Below are 21991 nucleotides of genomic sequence, written 5' to 3'. Positions count from 1 at the left end.
CCCCACTGGCCCCCTCTCCAGGCCCCAGGGTCTGTCCTGTGCCCCTGGGTTTGCAGGAGAACTGATCCCTGGGGCAGAAAACACAATGGGGGGGGTCTTACTCACAGATACTCAGTCACGGGGGAAGGTGCCCCTTATAGGGGGGACAGAGGGGCCAGGCCATGGCTGCTGGGAGGGCTCTCAAGGAGGGACGTACATGTCCCCATGGGGTTGGTGGTTTCTCATGTCGCAGGTGACAACTGTGGGGTTGGGTTCCTGCCCTGCCCTGCGCTTGGTGGGCAGTGGATCTGTTAACTGGACGACAAACGGCCTCTGGGAGTCGGTCACGACCAGTGTCCTCTCCTCATTCGCGGCTTCTGGCCGTCGGAGACTGTGCTTACATAGGCGGACAGCTGTGAGAATGACAGAGTGACTGACGTGTGTCAGCCAGTCTGTGTCTGTGCCCTGTCGCCCTCCAGGGAAGGGGAGTTCACGGTCGAGGCCCTTGCCTTCAACAACATCAGCTCTGCCTCCCTAAAAGCGCACCTTTTCATCGTGCGGGAGCCCTGCCAGCCGCCCCCGGTGAAGAACACGGGGCCCGGGACGGTGCAGGTAAGAACCCGGGGGTCGCTTGCCAGGTGTGTGGCAGCACCTTCCCCAGGGCAGCCAGCGCTGGGAACACGAGCTCTGGGGACGAAGTGAGGCTTTGTCCAGTTTCTCCCTGCGTTTGGCACAGGGAGCCGTGTGAGGGGTCCTGGCCAGGACGCGAGGGGGACGGAGGGAGGGAGACGCCTGTTTCTGGCCTTTGAATCCACCCTTTATCCACCTCTGTTTCTCTGGCGTTCAGCTCAGTCTGCTTTGAGAAGCTTTCTAAAATTGCTTGTGCAGAGAGAACTGTAGCATTTCTGGGAGAAAGGGATGTTTGAATATATGCGATATCAAAACCAACAGAAAAGGTCAGCTACTTGTTGAGCGCCCGCTCCAGGTTAGGGAAAGCAGGGTTGGTTTTTATTTCTTTTTAGAGTCAAAGTGCTCCCGGGACACAAGGGAACTGAACTCGCATGCGTCACCATCTCAGAGCCAGCTCTCACCCCCCCCCTGAGCATGTCATACTTTTGTGTGATTGTTATTATTAATGGGGTGAAAATGGGCATCTCAGTGTTAGCATTTGTGGTAACTTACAAATCTGGCCAGTTTTGTGACAAATGCCAGAATGGTATCATATTCAGAGTAGAGAAATAAAAAATAAAAGTAATTTAAAGTGTCACTAAAGTCACTTAACAAAGTCAAAGGTAAAATTCCGTATATGACAAATACCAGTAGGTTTTAAAACACCACGTCTTCCCTTCCCTTTTATGGGGGCGCCGCACTCAACACCCTCCAGGGGGCGCCCTGCGCCAGTCCTTGGCTTGGGAGCAGCGTTGCTCCCACAGGGCAGCAGGTCCTCCCCAGGTCCCCACCCCGAGGGGCGACGCTGACGGTCGTTCCTGTCACTCAGCTGTCGACCTTATCTTTCAATGCTCCTGGTGACCCGTTTCCGGCTGAGGGACTCTGGGCTCATCTGGTGGCCTCTGCCCCAGCTCACAGCCGCTTCACCTCTGCAAGCTTTTATTAGCATGTTTTCTAATAAATGTGTAAAATCATTTCAAAGCAACAGTACCAATATTACCACCAGAAATAAAACTTCTCAGGGAGCTTTCTGATTTCCCTGCAGTTGTTTTTGTCCTCCGAATGTAACCTCAAAATAGTGCATATTGAAGTCACTTCAGACACACGTTTCTTCTGTCACTTGGTCTGAAAGACGGTCACATTCCTTTGTTTCAGTTTGTTTGCAGTGATCAGAAATTGGTTTTTCTTTTTGCTTTAATTTAAACTTTGAACATATAAAACATTTACCTGATTTTATCATCAAAGCCATACAATGAGGTAACAATGTTGTGGATTTGCCTATTCCTGTCGTTGCTCGATTTTCTCTTGGAGGCTTTGAAAATTTCCTGTTGATTTTAAGGGATATTAACTGTTCTGTGTTTTGCAAATGATTTTCCTTTTTCTCCGTTGGTTGCTTTTTAAAATTATTTATATATATATATATTTTTTTTTAAAGATTTTTTTATTGGGGTATTGGGGGGAAGGGAACAGCGCTGGGGAATTGGGAGAAGGGGAACAGACAAGTTGCTGTCCTTTTGTTCTTCAGTCTAGTTGTGGAGGACGCTGCTTCACTGGCCCAAGTTGGCACCATCATTGTGCTCTTCCCGGGCGAGGCAGATCAGTCGCCGGCTTCTGGACGGCCGCTCACTGCGGCTGCTGGCCGCTCACGCTGGCTGCTGGCTACACACGGTAGCCCATGGCAACCCACTGCCACAGGGGCTCCAGCCTCTGCCGTCGCCGGTGACTCACGGCTGCCCAGCTCCAGGTTGAGCTGTTGTTCAGCATCTTAGCTGTGGAGGGCAGTGTCACTGGCCCTCATATGTGGGATCCGAACCGGGGCCCTCTGGCGTCCCAAGCCAGTTCTTAACCATCGCGCCACTCGGCCGGCCCAAATTATTTATATTTTTGACATTCAGAAGCTTAAATTTTTATTTAATCGAATAATCGAATCTATTAACCTTTTCCTTTGATATTTTCCCATTAATTTTATGCTTAGAAGGGTTTTTACTCATTATGAGTATATAAGCATAAATATTTATTCTTCTCATTGCTTTTATATTTTGGCTCTTTACTTTTCTCTGCATGATGGATGTAGTATTTGTTTTGGGGCTGTAAGCTCCAGCACTGTGAACCCCATCCCAGGGTCATATGAACACATAATTGGAGTTCTAGGTTGAGTTTTCAATCATTTACTCTGGAATTAGTCATAGTGGGAGCTTTTTAAATTTTGTTATTTTTTGCATAGTGTGAGTTTTAATGAGACACAGCCTCTTCATCCGCAGGTGTGGCGGTCCCAGCCTGTGACCCTGGCAGTGACCTTCGAAGCGGCCATTCTCTGCGACATCTCCCGAGGCCTTTCCTATACCTGGAGCCTCAGGGACTCTGCAGGGCTGCAGGTGCCCCTGCCTCCCGCCGTCAGCACTCGCAGGCGGACTATCACTGTCCCCAGCTACTTCCTGGAGCCCGGGAACTACACCGTGCTGGCCAAGGTGGGCTGGCGGCTTACCGGCCACCCTCACAAGCAACCTGCGAGCCTGAGCTTGGAGCAGAGAAGGGCTGTCTTCAACTTCCCTTACATTTCCTTCAGTCCATAATGGGTTTGGGGGTTGCAAAGGGAGCTTAAGCAAAGGAACGCTAAACAGAACCCACAGCCATGGGCAGCTTCCTGTGGCAGCAGGTTTGGAGGCCGTGCTTGGAGCGTCCGTGCAGGCCAGCTGTGGTCCCCACAGGTGTCACTGATCAGGGACCCAGGAGGCCCAGCTGTGTCACGCAGACCCCGAAGGAAAGTGCTCCTGCTCTCATTAACTCCTGCCACTTTGTCTCCAGTGAGCACCCAGTAGGATGTTTACCTGACAAAGGTGACTGCTTCCTGTGCAGCACCTACAACCTCTGGTTGGAGCTGACGACGCGCTGGGACCCACCAGTTTCCCTGTAACTTTAAGACGAGTGTCCCGCTCCGGCGAGCCCCCTGCCAGCCCCCTGTGACACCCCCTTGTTGTCGCGCTGTAGGTGCAGGTGGAAAGCAGTATCGTGTACACAAACCACTGCGTGGGGGTGGAGGTGCGAGCCAGGGCCCCCGTCAGCGTGATCTCCGAGGGCACGCACCTGTTTGTCCCCAGGACCCCCTCGTCCACCGTCGTGCTCAGGGGGTCCCTGTCCTACGACCCGGACAGGCCTGGGGCCGCTCTCAGGTGAGCTCCGAGGGCCGTGTGACCCCTCTTCCTCGCACGGCCTTACTCTTCATCCTCCGCGCCCCCAAAGTCACCTCTGGGGGAGCTGGTGTTAGAATTCTGCCGTAATAACTTAAGCTTTTCAGTGTCTCAACTTTTATTAGTCGAATTAATATTTCATTTGGGATGGAACTATAAGGGGAGGAAAGGGGTAGAAATAAAACGTGAGTGGATTTATATGTTGGTATTCAAAGTATGATATATTCTGGAACATGAGGTTCGAATAGCGTCTTGGTGCGTTCAGGCTGCTCACACCACCACCGACTGAGGGCTTGGAAGCGACAGGCGTCTATTCCTCGCGGCCTGGAGGCTGGGAGTCCGAGCTCACGGGGCCGGCAGGGTCAGCATCTGGCGAGAGCCGCTCCTGGTTCACAGACGCCATCTTCCCGCTGCGTCCTCACATGGGGGCAGCGCGCTCTGTGGGGTCCCGTTTCTAAGGGCACTAGTCCCATTGTAGGGGCTCCACCCTCATCACCTCGTCACCTCCCAAGGGCCCTATCCCCTGACACCGTCACTTTGGGGGTTAGGATTTCAGCATAGGAATTTTTTTGGGGGGGACACAGACATTCAGTCCGTAGCAAACATGTTATTTTGTATGAAAACACTTGGTCTGTGTGGTGGTTTGCTGTGTGGGAGGCTGGGTTTCCGGGTGTTTCCCATCATTCAGTGGGTGGGTCCCCCCAGGCTCAGGCCTTGGTCCTTTTCTGCACCCCTCCCTGGGCGCCTGACCCAGTGTTCTGACGTGGACACTGTCCACACTCCACTGACCTCGAGCACCGATCCCCCACGGACGCCGTGCGGTGCCAATGGCCTTGGACACACATGCTCCCTGGACGCCATGCACACACCTGTAACCTGGAGCACACGTCCGCACACTCCCTTGTAGTGCCCAGGAAAGCCCGCTTAGTGACACTGGTCACCTGCCTGGCCAGAGCCGGTGAGTTCAGCCCTCCAGTGGCTTCCCCTGCAGGTACTACTGGACGTGCACCCCAGCCAGCAGTCCTGGAGCCCCCTGCTTCTCGGGGCCCTCTCCACGCAGCCTGGACGCTGGGGCCCCCACCCTCTCCTTCGCAGCGCTCTCTCTCAGCGGCAGCTACGACCAGTTTCTCGTGACACTGACAGTGTCCAGCAACGGCCAGAACTCCTCAGAGGCGCAGGTGTTCTTGTCCACCCAGCCCGACGCATCGCTCAGGTACCACCTGTCCTGCTGTCCCACCCGCTGGGCCTGGGCCTTGCTCCTCCGTGCCTCTGCCTGCTGGTATTGGGAGCCCCCCCAAAAACCTGCTGTGTACACAGGATCCCTGCTGCGCTGACAGTGGGGGCCCCAAGTGGGAGGCACCCCTCCCGTCATAGCAGCTACCCTGACACAGGGTGGCTCCAGGGCTTGGGGCCGAGGCCAGAGGGAGGCAAAGCGTTTCAGGGCTCCTGCCCTCGGCCTCCAGGTGCCACCGGGCAGTGTGGGCCCTACGCGGGAGGTACACACCAGCTGTGACGCCCAGAGTGGGCAGGGCGGAGGGAACACGGCACTGCTGTGACCACAAACCAAAACCCCACAGTGCAGAGGCCAAAATAGCACTGAAGGCCACACACAGCCCCAGACACTGAACGCAGGCTGATGTGAGCTGAAGCTGCTCTGGCCTCCCCCGTGGGGGCTGGGGGTGAGCTGGACGCCCAGTGACCACAGCTCTGCAGGACGTCTGGAAGGCCTGGGGCGGCAGGGCTGCGTCCATCACTGGACCCTGCAAGGCGCCTGGGCATCTATATGGTCTTGTGGTAACAGCGTGGGCTGCATGAGTTACGGAAGGCTTCCTGGGGGAGGAAGCAAATTAGCTACGCCTGGGAGGATGAACAGGAAAGGGGGTGTCCTCAGGAATCGGGGGTGAGTTGTGCCATTGGGGTCAGAATTGCTGCTCTGAGAGGCCCCCTTGATTGGGATCCCGGGTTTCAGGCATGAAGCTGTGGACTGTAGCCCAGCAGGTAAGTGTGGGCATGTCACTCGAACGCTGTGCCGGGCGTCCGCGAGGCCACATGGGCGACTCAGGCCACGTCCGCTTCACTAATGTTGGTGATATTAAACACAAAGAGCCGCCAGTACAGGGCTAGAGATACAGGGGCAGAATTTAAATACTTTATTTAATAAATCAGACACTTTCATTCTAAAAATACAGGGTACTGTATAATTCTGTTTCTCACAAGATAATTACAGAATTTATTTTAAAATATGCACTCACCGTGTACTAAAGTTGTTGAATGAACACCTGTGAGTCCTGTGGGGAATTACTGGGGCCCGTGTGACAACGTCCTGGGAGGTCCAGGGCCGGGTGGGCCTCTCCTGGCCCGTGTCCACCCTGTCGCCACCCCACCGCGCGCGCACACACCGTGCACGGACACACACACACGCGCACACACACTCGGCTGGGCCGGGGCCAGGCGAGGCCCTCGTGGGCCTGTGCTCTGTGCCTCCTGCTCCCCTGTGTTGGGAGCTGTGTGTGGAGGCAGCCGCACGAGACGTGTGCAGGGAGCGGGGCCTTCGCGTGGGCAGCGCCCACAGCACACACCCACTCAGCGTCTCCCCAGGAAGGAAACCGCGGAGTCAGGCCTAAGGCAGCAGCCCCAGGCCCCGTGTGGTCCTAAAGCACCACAGTCCACAAGATGCACCTTGGAGAGCGCTGTCAGCAAGGAAGGCTGGGGAAGGAGTTAGGGGGTGCGGGCGTGGGGCTGTGTGTGTGGGGGGCACTTTCCTGTGAGCACCCTGGGTCCTGCGGGAATGGGGGGGTGTGCATGCCGTTGCGGGGGTCCAGGTGACAATGGGCTTGTAGCGGGTTTAGGCCTCACTCTGTGGGGACAATGGAGCCCCCAGGTGAGCAGAGGGCAGGGTGACCCCTGTGTGGGCAGCCTGGCCAAGCTGTTCAGGGCCCAGTCCTGGCTCCCATCTTGCCTCTGTGTGGCCCGGAGGAAGTGGCACGGCCTCCCTGACTCAGCGGGGTGTGGCGGTGCATTTGCCACCTGGGACCCCGCGGTGTCAGAGGCGGTCTCGCTCCGGGGAGCTCGGTGAAGGCTGGGCCACCCCATAGGGGCTGTCACGTCAGCTGTGACTCTGCCGTTGCGCCACCAGTGCAGGACCGATGGATGGCGGCTGGCACGCGCTTACGGCGAGCAAGGGCGGCCGTCTTCCGCAGGCCTCAGCCCACTCTGTGTTGCAGGCTCGCCCGCATCTCCTGGGTCCGCTTCAGGGACGTGTCTGTGAACTGGAACGAGGAACTGTCCCTCCGCGCCGAGTGTGACGCCTGCGGCAGCGCAGCCGGCCACTCTTACTCCTGGGACCTCTTTTTAGTCAACGCCACGGAAAAGCGCCGCTCGGAAGGTAGAGGGGATCGCTGCTTCGCTGTGTTGGCTCAGGAAACAGTGATTTTGAGATTGCTAAAAATCTGCGAAATATAGTGTGTTTGAACCAGTGTGCCTGGCCTTCCCACAGCCCGCTGCGTCCCCAGCCCTCCTGCTCTTCCACGCGTGTGGTGACAGCGGAGAAAAGGCCCCTGTTGGCCCGGCCCCGAGTGGAGGCTGGCCCAGCTTTCGCTGAGGCACTTCTCCTGGTTCAGAGGCGCAGCGAGCTGCTGGAAGTGACGGGGGCGGCACCCGCTGTCCAGGGCCACAGCCCTCCGGCCGCGCTGGTCCCCGGTGCACACGCGCCGGGCTCTGTGACAGCGTGGGGCCCCGAGGTGCCTGGGCTCCTGGGGTTGAGCCTGGGCAGATGGAGCTGGCCCCGGTGACAGCTGTGATGAGGGATGGCCTTTTATTCCTGAGCTGGCCCCACGGGCGCCTTCGACAGAAGCTGTGCCGAGCCTCGGAGACGCTCTGTGACTTTGTTTCTCTCCACTCAGTGGGGCTGCAGAAAGTGTCTGTGTGCGGCCCTGTGCCCGGCTGGCCTCAGTGCTGAAGGGACGTGAAGACAGAGAGGCCACGGTCCTGCCTTCGCAGGGGTGGCCCTCCCACGTTGTTTAGATGTGCGGGGTTGGTCTGAATCGGAGCCTGCCCCCAACATGTCACAGGGGCTTGAGTGACGTGGCAGTGGGTCCACTTTGCGCCCAGTTAATGCTTGTCCCTGCCCTGACGCAGCTCAGCCCTGTTGTCACAGAGCCTGACTGTCGTGGTGGAAACTGAACGCTCACCTCACTGCGACGTCACCTTTTAAGTCCTTGCAAACGTGTTCTTTGGGGCTCCCCTGTCAGAATCCCCGCCCACAGTGTGTAGAATTGCTGCACAGGCCCTGACAGACAGGAAGGGTTAGGAGAAGCCCAGGTCATTTCTAGAATGTGCGTGAACACCCCCTGTCGGGGGCGCAGAGGGTTTGGGGCCTGGGTAGGCGAGCGGCGGGGGAATGGTCAGGCGAGCCCGTGTCCCGCGTCCACACGTCCTTCTGTTTCCCGCCTGTCTCCCAAGCGAATTGTACAAATGGACGCAGGCTTGGTGAGAGCAGAACAGGCTCACGTAATCTGTACACTTTTTAAATTAAGTGTTCTGTCTGTCCGGACTTGTAACGCTGACGCCTTTGTTTCAGTCCCCTTTTGTAGGACCGTGGGGCAGCTCGGCTCCTCTAGTCTTGGGGCTGCGTTGGGGTCGTCACAGTCGGCTGCGCTGTCCCCGGGGCCAAGCGGGACGCATCCCCGTGTCATGCCCACGCCATCCTCACGGGACCCACAGACCCCCGGCCGGCCTGACCTTCCAGCCGCCGCGAGCGCCTCCGTGGGGCCCACAGCCGCCCTGCACCGTGCTCCCACTGCCGGTGACACTGCGGGGCCAGGGCCCAGCCCCGTGGGGGGCAGCCCGGCCCCTGAGGCCCCTGGTAAGCGCTGCGCTGGCGGTTGGGGTGAAGTCACTGCGCGTGGCCCTCAGCTCGCCCCGCCCCGTGCTCCTGTCGGCCGCGCACTGAGCCTCTCGGTCCTCTGTGACCCGGGCGCCGTCCACAGTCGCGGCTGCACAGTCATCACGGGGGTGTCAGCTTCCCTGTACGAACACCGGTGCCTTTACCGTTGGTTCTCGGGTTGCACAGAAACTATTTTTGTGCCTAAAAGTAGAGAGAGAGGTTCATTGTCAGGGATAAGCGGTGTGGCCCAGCACCTGCCTTCTCCCTCGTTGTCCCTCGCCCGTGACGCCATTTCACGCAGCTGCTCGCGTTCAGGGGACAGTGCTTCTCGTTCATGCGCTGAGCGCTGAGCCCTGAGCCCTGAGCCCGGAGCCCTGTGCCCGGTAAAGGCTGCCATGCCCAGGGCTCTGAGCCTCAGGGAAGCAGGCAGGACGGCCTGAGTCCCTCAGAGTTAGGGAGGGAAGCGCTGTGGGACAGAAAAGTGACAGTGGCAGCAGGAAACCCTCGTGTCCGTTTCTCTCCTGTGAGAAAAGAGCGAGGCGTGTCCCCTGGAAGAACAGTGAAAGCTCCTGTGAGGAGAGCGCCAGGCCTTGGTCCCACTGACACCCGGCTAGTTTGTGAGCCGCACACCCGCTCGCGACTCCAGCCGCCTTTGTGGCTGGGCCAGTGACACCTGTCCCCTGCGGTCGTGATGCGTGACCGCGGCCTCTGAGGGATTTTGTGTCCACACAGCAATAGGCCAGGGGTGACGTTTGTGACCATTGGGACTCGGGATGAATTCCAGGGGCGCCTGCTTTTAAACATGTTCTGGTTTCGTCCTTTCGTGCAGACTTTGAAGCCTATTACAGCGAAATCCAAGAAGCGATGCCTCCCGCAGGAAGGCAGCCAGGTGAGGCGTCTGCGAGCGCTTCCACCTTCCGGAGCCCCTGCCTGTCCTTCAGGCCAGGGGACCCCCACTCTTTCTGCTGACATCCGATTCCCACGCCTCTCCCTCCCCTTAAGGCCACCGAGCACCCCGTTGGCAAAGGGGCCCGTCCACGCTCCTGTGGGCTCGGTCTGGCCCGAACTCTCATTTCCATCCCACATGTGGTGGCCCCACAGCCCCTGTCCCCCCACGCCCTGGTCCCTGGGTGTCGTCGGCTGGAACGCCTCCCTCAGCACCCTTCCCAAGCTGTCCTCCCCTCCCCTCCTTTCTGGTCGCCTTTGCGTCTCCCCTCTGGGGACACCCTCCGTCTTGCCTTGTGACCCCCTGCCCGCAGCCCAGTGTGTTTCTTCCCACCTGTAAAGGACTGTCTGTGGCTGTCTGTCCTACCCTGAGATCTTCACGGGAAGTTTGCGTGACGGGTTGGCACTGAGCGTGTTACGGATGGGTGATGAATGGTCAGTGAGGGATTTATTCATCCAGAGAGGGCGTAGTTGGATGACCAGTGAGGGATTTATTTATCTCATGAGTGCCGATCAGTGAACGATTTATCTGCGGCTAGACGGAAACCCATCTTGTGCCCGTGGCCTTTCTTTGGAGACTCAGGTTAGCACCCCCCTAAGCGAGGTCCCGCCTCCTCTCCTGCCGGACTGGGCAGCAGCCTTGACTTGGTCTCTGCCTCAGCCCCGCTGCCCAGTCATCTCACTGCCCGGACAGAGGTGGCACCTCCAGCTCCGCAGGCCAGGCAGTCACACCCCTGCCCTGTCCCTCCGATGGCCCCACACTCGGGGTGACAGTGAGAACTGAGGGTCCCCAGTTCCTCCGCCTCCTCTCCCCGCTGCCCTTCACTCCCTCTGTCACACCCAGATCGTCCCTGATCAGCCTGTTCAGAGCTCATTCAAGCCGCCTTCTCAGCCCCTCCCGGGCCCCCGACACCCCCCCCCAACCACCAGTCCCACCTGTGTGCACGCCCTGCCTTTCCTGCTTCCGGGGCCCTGACCTGGCTTTTCGGTGCTTACGTAGTGTGTCCTGTGTTTTCCACCTCGCTCACCTTAGATGTCCCACCTGATGGCAGGGCTCGCTCCGGGCTATCGCTGGGTCTCCCCTGGGCTCAGCAGGTCAGAAAGATGTGTGGTGACTAATGAAGGGAGGCGGGAGAGCGACCGAGGGGGAGGGAATCTGCGGCTGCACCACCAGCCGTCTGATGGTGACATTCGTTGTGCTGAGGACGTTTAGTGGGTGAGGACTTCAGACAAGTGGGTCTCGCCGTAGTCAAGATAGTTACTGAGATTGCCCTGGTTTGGGCTCCGGTCCCTGCACAGCAACATTAACCCTGTAAGAAGAGCATTATGACTTTTTTTTAACCATCCACGGGCTTGGCTTGTCTCCCCAGGGGCCAACACCCACCTTCCAGAATCAGGGCCAAGCGCTGGTGCTGACGGGAACCACGGTGACGGGGACAACCTGCTGGGCCCCTTCTTCTCCGCAGCTAGTGCCAGGCCTACACTCCTGGTCGACTGGCCCAAGGCCCTGGTGGGCCGAGCAGTTTTCCACGGCTACACGGCATCCGGTACGGGCGCCCCCCGTCCTGGGATCCCGGTTGTTTCGTAGGGTGTGGGCACCGGCCCCTCAGCCTCTGCCGAGTGCCCCCCTTTGCACAGTGAAGTGTTGGGGTCACGGTGCCTTTGTCCCTCCGTGGACTACAGGCCGAGGCTCTAGCCGGCCTGCCGGGAGCCCTGTTTACAGAATAAGGGAAGAGGCTGCTTAGCTGGCATGGGCACAGGGCAGAGAAAACGGCGCCGGCACCTCCGTGCACACGTCCTGTGTGCCTCCACCGCGTGGCTGTCACCCCACACCCTGAGCGCAGTGTTGCTGCCCATAAGAGCCGTGGCAGGAGCTGGTTTCCCACCCAGCTCGTGGTCACATGCTGTTGTCCCCTTCTCGGAGACCCACGTCTCACACTGTGACCCGGTGCTGGGGAGCCGTCCTGGTCCAGCTCAGCCATTGTGCCCTTTGGGTCTCTCCTGTTTCACGGTAAGCAGTTCAGGGTCAGCCTGTCTGCTGAGGAAGCCACAGTCCCCAGGGGTCAATAGTCACACCCAGGTGTTGCTCTGAAGCACCTCCATCCTACTTGGAGGACACACTACACTGATGAACCTACTAAACCTACTATATAAACAAAGGTCTTCCCACATTGCCTGGGCGACCAGTGGCCTTTCTGACCAGGTCACTGGCCTGGACTTGGTTTTGCTTCTGTTGGGCAGGGGAGCCTGGCAGGGAGCTTTGAGCTCGGTGACAAGGGGGAAGCCAACAGGTAATAGCGTTTCCAGGTCGGGACAAGAAGGGCTGACTTCACCTGTTTTACTGTCACCGCGGGACGGAGGTGGCACCTGTGCAGAAGGGGTTTGTCCAACCTGCTGTCCTCCTGAGTCCCTGATGGTTGCGCCCCTGTGGCCCCTCCTTTTCCGCAGGGATCACGGGACAGACAGTGACAATCAAGCCATACTCGCTGAGCCCTGGAGAGACATATGTCCTGCAAGCGTCTGTGGGTAGGTGACACAGCCGCCGCCTGCTCAGGGGGACGGTGGGGACTTGGGTGCTGAGCGTTTTCCTGGGATCGCAGTCACCTGTGAGTCCCCAGGCTCTTGTCCGGATGGCATGTCCTGACCCTCCCCTGCTTTCCTGCCATCGCTGCCCGTGTCAGCGGTCGGGAGGAGGTGATCAGGTGGTGTTCTGATCGGGGTACAGGCTGCGACAGCCGCCTTTATCAGCCACACGTGTATTTCCTTTGTCCCGGACAACTGCATAGCTAGACTGCTCCCCTGCACGCTGGTAGACAGTTTCCACGTGTCTGGAGGCAGCGGCGCTGTGCGTTCCCGTCGTCTGTGCAGTCGGTGCCGTGTCAGCGTGCCCGTGGGCTGCCCTTTGCACAGGCCACGTTCCCTCGGGCGTTTCCTTGATGCAGCCTGACGTCTTCCTTGTGGGCAGTTTCTAGGCACTTTGCCCATTTCTGGGGCTTTGAGTTACACGTAACTCGCACAGGGCTGCACCGTGTGTACACTGATGGGCCGGTCGGATGTGCACGTTTGGCTCATTGAAGCCCGGAGCCCATTTCCAGTCCTGGGTCCGCATGGACCCTCCTGTCACTCAAGCGAAACACATGAGGTTGGCTTCTGTCTGAAACCTGGTGCTGGGCCCAGCCAGGTCTCCAGGCATCGTCCTGATTCTCACGGTTTTGCTGACATCCTTGTAAACGTCCTCCTGCCCCTTGCGCTAAACCTTGGGTCCCGGTTTCCACGGGCACCTTCAGCCCTTTGGCTAGATATCCCTCTCTCTCTCTCTCTCTCTCTCTCTCTCTCTCTCTCTCTCTCTCTCTCTCTCCTCTGAGATTTGTCCAAGGGACGACAGGACGTCCACTCTCTCAGATGGGTCACCGTCGGTACTGGGGGAACGGAGGACAGCCCAGCGCTGCCCCGGGCTGTCCTGTCACCCCCGCCCGTCTGTGGCCCTGTCTCCCCCTGTGGTTGTCTCGGGGGCTCGTTACCCCCGAACGCCTTTCCTGAGCCAGCACGAGTGACATCCCAGGACGCTCAGTGCGCCTTCTGCTGGGAGGAGTTCCCTGCCCCCCGGCCCCCTGATCTGACTTCTGCTGTAGGATCTGTCTTCCGTGGTTGGCGTGACGACTGAACAAGCTAACGTGGGGACAGGCTCTAGTACACAGCCTCCAGGCCAGAGCAGGGACTCAGCCGTGCCTCCCAGGAGGGTCCGCACATCCAAGGTTTAAACACATTAATGTGTGTGTATCACGCCTGTAATTTATCTCAAGAAAAAGACGTCAAAGTAAAAAAAAAAAAAGTGATATAGGAGAATATCATTATTGGGGTGATTCGTAACGGCAGAAGGTGAGAAACGAAGTGTTTGATCGTTGGGGATGGTAGCTTTGTGTATTAGACAGTGTCTGTTTACGACACTGATTCTGAACACTCTGCTGCAACAAGGAAAGTGTTGGCGATATTAACAAGCTCATAAAAGCCAACTTCACATCACATCAGTGCTACAAACCCAGCTAAGCTGCGCCTACATGTGTTTATGGACGAGGCTTTCAGAGCGCGCAGGCAGCGGGGAGGTCGGTTTGCGGGGGCCGTGCTCTGCAGGCTCCCCTGGACGTGCGCGGCTGCTGGCGGCATTGCTGTCTGGCCCCCCCTGGGGGGATGGACCTGGTTTTTCTCCTCTCCCGACCTCCCTGCAGGGTGAGGAGCCAGTGACCAGTGTCACATGTGGTCCCCGCCCCCAGTGCTTATCAGAGCCCCTGGCGGGCACGCCAACACAGACTGCTGCCCCTGCCACGCTCTGGTCCTGCGGGTCTGGGGCGGACCCAGGAATCACAGATCGAGCAAGTTCCCCGGGGTGCCCGTGCTGCTGGTCTGGGGACCACACCTGAGAGCACATGGCTGGTGCTGCGAGCCCATCGCCGTGGGTGTGACCCCACTGTCGTCTTCTCTGCAGCTTCGAATCACAGCTTTCTGGGGAAGGCTCAGCTGTACCTGACCACGAACCCAGCTCCCCGGGGCATGGCCTGCCAGGTGCAGCCCCACCACGGCCTCGAGGCGCACACCACCTTCAGCGTCTTCTGCACGTCGGGGGCACAGGTACGGCTGGGCGCCCACGTCTGTCCTGAAGGACAGAGGCGGCTGCGGGCTGACTCCTGGGGCCTGGCGGCGGGAGTGCGATGGCCCTGCGCCTGTCCCCTCGGGGCCGACACCCCTCCTGTTCCTGTCCCACGTCCTGCCCAGGGCGCTCCTCTGGGAAACCCACTGGGACCCTGGCCCTCATTGAAGGCCCAGCTCCAACGCCCGCCCTGAGGCCAAGAGCATTTCCCACGAGTGTCCCTGTCCCACCTCCTGTCTGTGGTGGCTCCAGTGGGAACCAGAGGTGCAGCCCTGTCCCCTTCACCCCGAGGAGGCCCCGAGGTCTGTGTCTGTGACTGTGGGGAGGTCCCAGGCAGGGAGCGCACGCCCAGGGGACAGGGCAGCCCTCCAGGCTCCGTGGAAAAGGCAGTCACTTACCACCTGCCAGGGCCTGTCTGCAATCGAGCCGGGCTGGGACGGAGGGTGTGGGTATCGGCTGGGGTGTAACTCTGCTTGTTGACCTGCACTACTGTTTTGGTCTCCATGGACGGATTGTAGGACTTCCGTTATGAATTTAGTTACCAGACGGGAAGCACCCTGAAACACACTTTGTACCATGGGACAGACGCCCAGTATTACTTTGCGCTGCCAGCCGGGGAGCCCGCGGACGGTTACCAGGGTGAGTCACCGAGGGGACGCGGGTCACGGGCCGTGCTTGCTTGTGCTTCTAAACCCCTTTCCCCGGAAAATGGGGAAACTGTGTACCTAGAAGGTACAGTTCTTGTTCATCGTAGTAAGTTCAGTGCCGTTTAGTTTGGCTGACTGCTGCCTCGTCAGCGTGGAAGGAGCCTTAGTAACAGACGTAAATTAACTTTTCATCTCTGAAATTATAACAAATGCCATGTGCATGATAAAATGCCAAAGAACGTTTCACGTATGTGAATATTGGAGACCAAGTCATCCCTTATTTACTGATAACGTGTGGTCCCTGGTGGGCCCTGCCTTGTGACGTCCCCACCGAGAGGGGAGTGTGGGGAAGGGACGCTGGGTGGGCGCTGGTGCCCTCAGCTCCCTACCCTGACCCTGAGGTCCTGCCAGTCTCACCAGCCCCTGGAAACTGCCTCCACCGAGCGAGCATGTTAGAGACGCACAGTCAGGAAAGCGCTTCGCTGGGTGTGCAAGACCCAGACCAGTGAAATGAGCGTCTCTGGGTCCAAGAAGGTGTTTTTTTCAACTTCTGGATAATTCTGACATGGAAGTAAAGCTAGAGTCTCTGGTCTAAAAGTTTCCTTGACGTGGGCAGCTGAGATTATTTTAGCCTGAAGTCTGGACTGGTCCACGCACCAATTTATTCAGATCTCACCTCCCCTTCAGGCCCGGCTAAGCCTCCTTGACCTCAGTTAGACCCCTCGTACCCTAGGACGCCCCGCTCTCCAGGGCGGCACGCCTGCTCTGCCACAGCGAGCTCGGGGCGTGGGGGTGGTTTCCACAGCCCACCTGTGTAGGTTCAAAGCTGAAACCACACCTGCCCTCTGCCTTCTGGAAATTTCCCTCCAAGTGGACGCTCACCCCGCTTCTTGGTGTGGGACCTGCAACCCGTCCTGAGAGCTGGGTCTGAGCGGGACGTACAGTCAGCCCTGGCAGTTCCCACGCCTGCAGGGACCCGCAGCGCGCAGGACCGGGCACATGTCCGCGTGAAAGGACCGGGGCCAGGGCCTCGGCTGTCGTGTGCAGCCTCCCAGCACTCCGCAGCCACTGCCCAGGCTGACCTCTGCCCTGTCCCTTCCCGTCCAGTGCTGGTGTCCACTGAGATCACAGACGGTAGAGGCTCCCAGGTGCCGCCGTGTGCTGTGGCCGTGACTGTGCTGCCACGTTTCCATGGGAACCGCTGCCCCGGCGAGGACATGTGAGTAAGCAGCCCAGGGCCGCCCGGGCTCCCTGTGTTCCCCCAGCCGGCAGCTGACTCCCAGGGTGCACAGTGGTCGAGCAGGGCGGCTTCACTCAGACCCGCGAGGTCTGCGCAGGGTTCCCAGGCTGTGAAGCCGGCTCCTTTCTGTCAACAGTTGCACTGAAGTGTCACTTACAGGCCACAGAGCTCCCCCATGTGAAGGGTGCAGTTCTTTGGGCTTCGCCACCTACAGAGTGGTCGGTCTAGTTTGAGGGTGTTGTCTTCATTCCCCCAGACCTGGTTCTCGTGGGCGGTCGCGTCCCTCGCCCCGCCACCAGCTTGGTCCCTGCAGCCCCGCAGCCACTGATGGGCCCTCCTGCCTGGAGTGCGCGCTCCGGGCGTCCCAGCCGACAGGCGGTGCCCCGCGCTCTCCTGTGACGGCTTCGTTCACTTCGTGTTGGGAGGGTCATCCTGCTGCAGCCGTGTCAGAGTTCGGCCCTTTGGTCCCTGAACAGAACTGCACTCTGCATGCGCCACACTGCTTACCCGTCATTGCTCAGTGGCCTCGCGGCACCCTTTGCTGTTCTGAATGTGGATGTGGACGTGTCTTCTCTCGGTACCCCCCCCCCCAGGAGGGGCTGCAGGTCCGTGGCAGCCTGTGCTTAGCGTCTGGAGGACCAGCCAGACGGTTTCCCACGAGGCTGCATGGTGCCCAGGGCTCCAGCCTCCCCGCGTCCTCACCACACTGTCACCCGCCCTCCGGCCGCTCACCAGATCTGCTTTGCTTTCCTAATGACTAACGAGTGTCTTCCGTGCAGCTCAGGAATGTCTGTTCACAGGCTTTGTTTTAAGTTGGTGGTTTTGTCCTCGGGGATTAAGTTGTGCAAGTCGTCACCCACCTGGGTGCTGTCCTCGTCAGGTGCGTGACTTGCACATGTTCCCCCAGCCGGTGGGTTGTGTTTTCTCTTTCGTGTGCCAAAGTTGTTAATTTTGATGAAGTCCCACGTATCCTTCTCTTTATTGCTTGTGCTCTTAGTGCATCTAAGACGTTATCACCGTCCTAACCCAAGGTCACGAAGGTTTATTCCTGTTCTAAGAGGCTCCGGTGTTTGCTCCTACACGCCGCTCTCTGAGCCACTCTGAGTTCACTTCCGTGTGCTGTGAGGTCAGGCTGGTTTGCTCTTCCGTGTGTCAGGGGTCCCAGCACCGTAGGTTGAAAAGATTGTTCTTTCCCCGCTGAATTGTTGTCCCTTTGTCAAAAAGCAAGGGACCGTAAGTGTCAGTGTTTATTTCTGGACTCGGTACTATTCATTAAGCCGTGTGTCTATCCTGGTACCACACTGTCTAAAGTACTGTGGCGTTGTCGTAAGTTTGAAATTGGGAAGCATGAATCCACTGACGTTGGTCTTGTTTTTCAAGATTGTTTTGGTTATTCTGGACCTTCTGGTTAGTGTTTTGTCAATTTCTAGAAAAAAAGCCCCCTGGGCTTGCCCTGAACGTGTAGGTCACTTAGGGAATATTACCATCCTAACATATGAAGCCTTGTGATCCACGAACACAGTTTTTCCATTTATTTAGATCTTTAATTTCTTTCAGCAATATTTCACAGTTTTCAGTGTATAAGTGGTAAACGTTTTTGTTAAACTAATCATAAGTATTTTATTCTTTTTAATGCTATTGTAAATGGGATTGTTTTCCTAATTTGGGGGTTTTTAGTGTTCACGTGTAGATAACCACTGATGTTCACACACTGACCTGTGTCCTGCAACCTCGGGGAGCCCACTTACTAGCTCCAGCTGCCTTTCCGTGCAGCTGGGGGTTTCTGTGTATAAGGTCACGTCATCTGTGAGTAGGGTTTCACTTCTTCCTTTCCAACCTGGATACCTTTTATTTCTTTTTCTCGCTTGATTGTCCTGGTGAGAACTTCAGCTGAGGGCTGAGGAGAAGTGCCACACGTGGAAGTCCCCAGGTGGGAAAACGCAGCCCTTCCCACTTAGTGTAATTAACGTTAGGCTCTCTGCAGATGGCCTTTATGGGGCTGAAGGCGTTCCCTCGTAGTCCTGGGTTTTGGGTGTTTTATCACGAACGGGAGTTGGGCTGTGTCAGCGCTTCTACTAGGCCTGTTGAGATGGTCACGTGGGCTTGTCCCTCCGCCTATTAATAGGGTGTCTCACAGCGACCGATTTTCATCCTTGAGCCACCTTATTCCTGGACAAACCCTGCTTGGTGGTGGTGTGTCCTGCACGTCCAGTGTGGGCGCCCACTTCATTGCCGATTTTGAGTGCCACCCACCATCCCCGCCTATCAGCCCATCAGCCCGCTGTCACCGTCGCGTTTCTCTGCCCAGCTCGGCACTGCTCCCCCTCGTCTGTGTGTCTCTGTGTCATGCTGCGTGGCATCTTGTGCCTCCTCAGCTGTGACAACGGGCTTTTAGAGAATGCTGATGCTACCTGCTCCTCACTGTCTTTCTAGGGCGTCCTCTGCGCAGACCAACCCTCCCCTGAGCCTTGCTCTTTCTGCCCTTATCCACCCAAGAAGCGTTTCTGTAACCAATACCACCTGCTCTGGGTGAGCAGGCTGAAACGTTTTGCCGCGTGTTGCAACAACCATGGTGACTCTTGTATTTCCTTCAGGTATAATTCCAGCCTGAAACACCTGTCTACCCTCCAGCTGATGGGGAGTTACACAGAAATGAGGAACTACATCTCCGTGATCACCAGGGTCCTGCATCGTTGGGCTAAGGAGGACGGAAGTCCCTCCTGTGGCCAGTGGTCACGAATACAGGATGCACTCATTTCTTCAGTCTGCGGACTGGCTTTCCACGACCAGGTATGGCCCAGAGGGGGGTGAGGTCAGTGTCTGCAAATAGGAATGAAGACTGGTTGGCTCACTGGCAAACGGTCAAGCACGAAACAGTCAAGGAATGAGATCGGGTGGACCCCTTGGGGAGGCTGACGCGTGGCTGTGGCCTCGCATCTGCTCGTGCATGTCACAGACCTGCCGCTGGGTTACTAAAGAGATAAAAGCCACTCGTCACCGCAGCTAATTCTGCCCGTGTTTCTGTGGGTGAAAATTCCGTAAACCCAATCGCATTTTATCTTGGTAACGATACACCGGAGTTAGGTTTGTGACTCTGCCCCTTCCACAGCAGGGGCCACATACCCCGGGGCTACTGTCCCGGCCCACAGCAGGTCTGCCACCCCTGTCCTGGGCCTGTCACTGGAGAACAGCCACATCGAACAAGACACCTATTTCGTGGTCATTATGATGTTTGCATTTGGACTAATATTTTTTCTTTCTCCATGGTTCTCTCACCCTTTTACAAAGTTCCTTCAGCATCATCCCAGCTCCTGTCCCCTGCTGTCAGTTTCCTGACGGGGTGGTGGAGTGGTGGGGGTGGGGTGGCCAGTGGGGGCCCCGGGAGAGACGCTGCACGGGCAGGAGACACTTGGGACCGGGCGATGTCTCTGTGAGGAATGTCAGTGTCCCTTGGTCTCAGCTCAGAAACTGGGGGGATCTGCTGTCCTTGGGCACAAGCTGAGCCCCGCGCTCTAACTCAACAAGCTGACATCCGTCCCCTCCCCTGCCGTTTCCCCTGCTCAGGAAGAAATGATGGACTCTGTCCTTATGTTGCGGGACCTCACAGGCTTCCATAACCAGGTGAGCGCTGCTTCCCTCCAGGTGCGATTCCTGCTTTTTGCATATTAATGAGGGCCTCGGTCATCCTCGAGGAATAAACTGTGCAGGGCCTGTCTGGACACTGAGATGGGAAACAGGACTTTCTGGCGAATTCGTTCCAACAGCGTCACACTCTCTGGTCATTGGTGAAGAGCTGCTTTCCTGAAACAACAGCTCGAAAACCTAAAGTGGAGACGGGTTAACACAAGCTAACTGCTTTGGGGAGGGAAGCTGTTTATTATTAATCTGTGGGGCCGGGTTTTCCAGCCTCACCCCTCTCAGTCTCAGAGCTCCGGCTCTCTCCCCCTTTTGAGCTGATGTCCTGGCTGCTACCCCCAGGGGGACATGGGGACAGAACCCAGAGTCCCTTCCACACACCTGCAGTCGGCCTCCCCTGTATCACCCGGCAGGGACGTCCCCACTCCCAGCAGGGCTCACCCCCTGCAGGTGTTCACCCGTGCATGTGCTCAGAATCCTGTCCAGGGCTCCCTTTCACCCCTCATGTCAGCTGTGACAAGTACCCTGTGTGTGGCCGTGTCATCCCTGTGACAGGTGCCCAGTGCGGGGCTGTGTCAGCCCTGTGACAAGTGCTCGGTGTGGAGCTGTGTGAGCCCTGTGACAAGTGCTCGGTGCGGGGCTGTGTCAGCCCTGTGACAGGTGCCCCTGGCCGTGTGGCCGCAGGGGGTGGACCTGCCCCCACTTTGCCTCGTCTGGTTGCCACCTTTGGTCCCCAGCCGCCTTTTCCATTCCTCCCTCTGGATGGTCCTCAACATGTTGGGGCTCAGTTATTAGAAAAATCCCTCTGGTGAGATTGCACCGTGTCCCATGGCCACCGTGCCCCGCGCCCTCTTTACAGCAGGTCACATAGCCTGCGGGCTGCCTTACGGTGGCCTCCGCCTGCTGTCGCTCGCATGTTTTTAGCTCCCAAGTGTGGCTGCCATCCCCCTGTCACCACTGAAGCCGCTGCGGTCCGAGTGCCTGGAAAGCCCTGTGCAGTCCCATTCACGCACCCTCTGTGCTCTGGTCACCCTGAAGGGACGGTCTGTGGGAGCTCCCTCCTTTTGGGGACAGCTGCTTGGACCCCGCCACTGCTGGCTCTGCCTTCCCTTCACTGTGGGCGCCTCGGGCTGTGTCCTGGCCCCACGCTTCTGGCTAGGAAGGTGGGCCTTCCCTGGCAACTGCACCCGTCCTCGGGCTCCTCACAAAAGCACATCCAGCCTCGACACTCATTTGCATTAAACTGCTGATGGCTTCTGAGCACCCAGGACAAAGTCTGCTCTCCCTCAGGCCACACAGGACTTCCCATCTGATATATGTCACTTGAGAAAGGGCCACTCTGAGCCCTCACTGTGGTTTCTTTAACACGACATGTTCTCTCAAGCACTTGTGTTTTTTTAGACAAAAGGTTATCCTTTCCATTTTGAGTCCGTTTTGATGGCGAGTTACCTGTGTGCGGGGCCTGTACGGTACTTTGAAAGTATTTGCAAACGGGTTGGACTTTCTTCTTGGTGAAGGAGCTTGATTTTAGGAAGCGTCTCTAAGCCGCACCGTGTAAGCAGCGTTGGGAGGGGCTCTCACTTTCATTTCTCAGATCGCTCGTGCTGAGCCACTGCAGGCGTCAGGCAGGAAGAGGGACGGTTCTGACGAGGGACGCTACGTGACAGCAGGTGGATGTCAGAAGACCCGCCAGGTCCTGTCAGTGGACAACAGGGTGACAGGGTCCTGCAGATGCAGCCACTGTCGGGGGCACTTGAAGCCAGTTTTCAAAGACAAGCAGGAAAGAGTCACGTGACCCTGTTGGATGTGACAGTGGCATGGGGGCGTTTTGCGGCCTTCTCGTCGGCCGGTGTCCCTGCTGTCAGCTCCCTGCCCCGTGCCCGTCGTGCTGAGTGGGGACCAGGAGAAAACCTGCTGCCCGTGAATGTGGGTGAAGGCCGTGCTTACGCCGTGCAATTCTCTCTGCTGTTGTGTGTTTGGAATGGTTCCCATTGAGAGTTTAGAAAAAGAGAAAGCGAAAAGTAGGCTTTTGCCACAAAGACAGGTGAAGGCATCTGGGGGAGAATCGTACGGCATCAGGCAGAGGCCTCGGCTGTTTGGGAGCAGGAAGAGGGTCTCCGTGGCTGGAGGACAGAATGGCCGTGGGCTCCGGGCAGC

General features: G+C 57.8%; 1 protein-coding gene across 1 annotated transcript in view; it reads left to right on the top strand.

Annotated features, from left to right (window-relative positions):
- The window catches only part of PKD1L1 (polycystin 1 like 1, transient receptor potential channel interacting), a 65110-nt gene that overhangs the window by 6676 nt on the left and 36443 nt on the right, over positions 1-21991 (top strand). The window contains exons 10-24 of the mRNA XM_019652969.1: positions 459-591; positions 2910-3116; positions 3637-3818; positions 4828-5049; positions 7061-7221; positions 7380-7576; positions 8559-8700; positions 9551-9610; positions 11037-11213; positions 12115-12192; positions 14150-14292; positions 14830-14950; positions 16066-16177; positions 18793-18988; positions 19763-19819. Of these exons, the coding sequence (XP_019508514.1) occupies positions 459-591; positions 2910-3116; positions 3637-3818; positions 4828-5049; positions 7061-7221; positions 7380-7576; positions 8559-8700; positions 9551-9610; positions 11037-11213; positions 12115-12192; positions 14150-14292; positions 14830-14950; positions 16066-16177; positions 18793-18988; positions 19763-19819 (2188 nt within the window). The remainder of the gene's footprint in view (positions 1-458; positions 592-2909; positions 3117-3636; positions 3819-4827; positions 5050-7060; positions 7222-7379; positions 7577-8558; positions 8701-9550; positions 9611-11036; positions 11214-12114; positions 12193-14149; positions 14293-14829; positions 14951-16065; positions 16178-18792; positions 18989-19762; positions 19820-21991) is intronic.

The sequence above is a fragment of the Hipposideros armiger genome, unplaced genomic scaffold (genome assembly GCF_001890085.2).
Source record: "Hipposideros armiger isolate ML-2016 unplaced genomic scaffold, ASM189008v1 scaffold_191, whole genome shotgun sequence".
Lineage (NCBI taxonomy): Eukaryota > Metazoa > Chordata > Mammalia > Chiroptera > Hipposideridae > Hipposideros > Hipposideros armiger.
The sequence above is the reverse complement of the archived record's forward strand: the minus strand, read 5'-3'. Positions and strand labels throughout refer to the sequence as shown.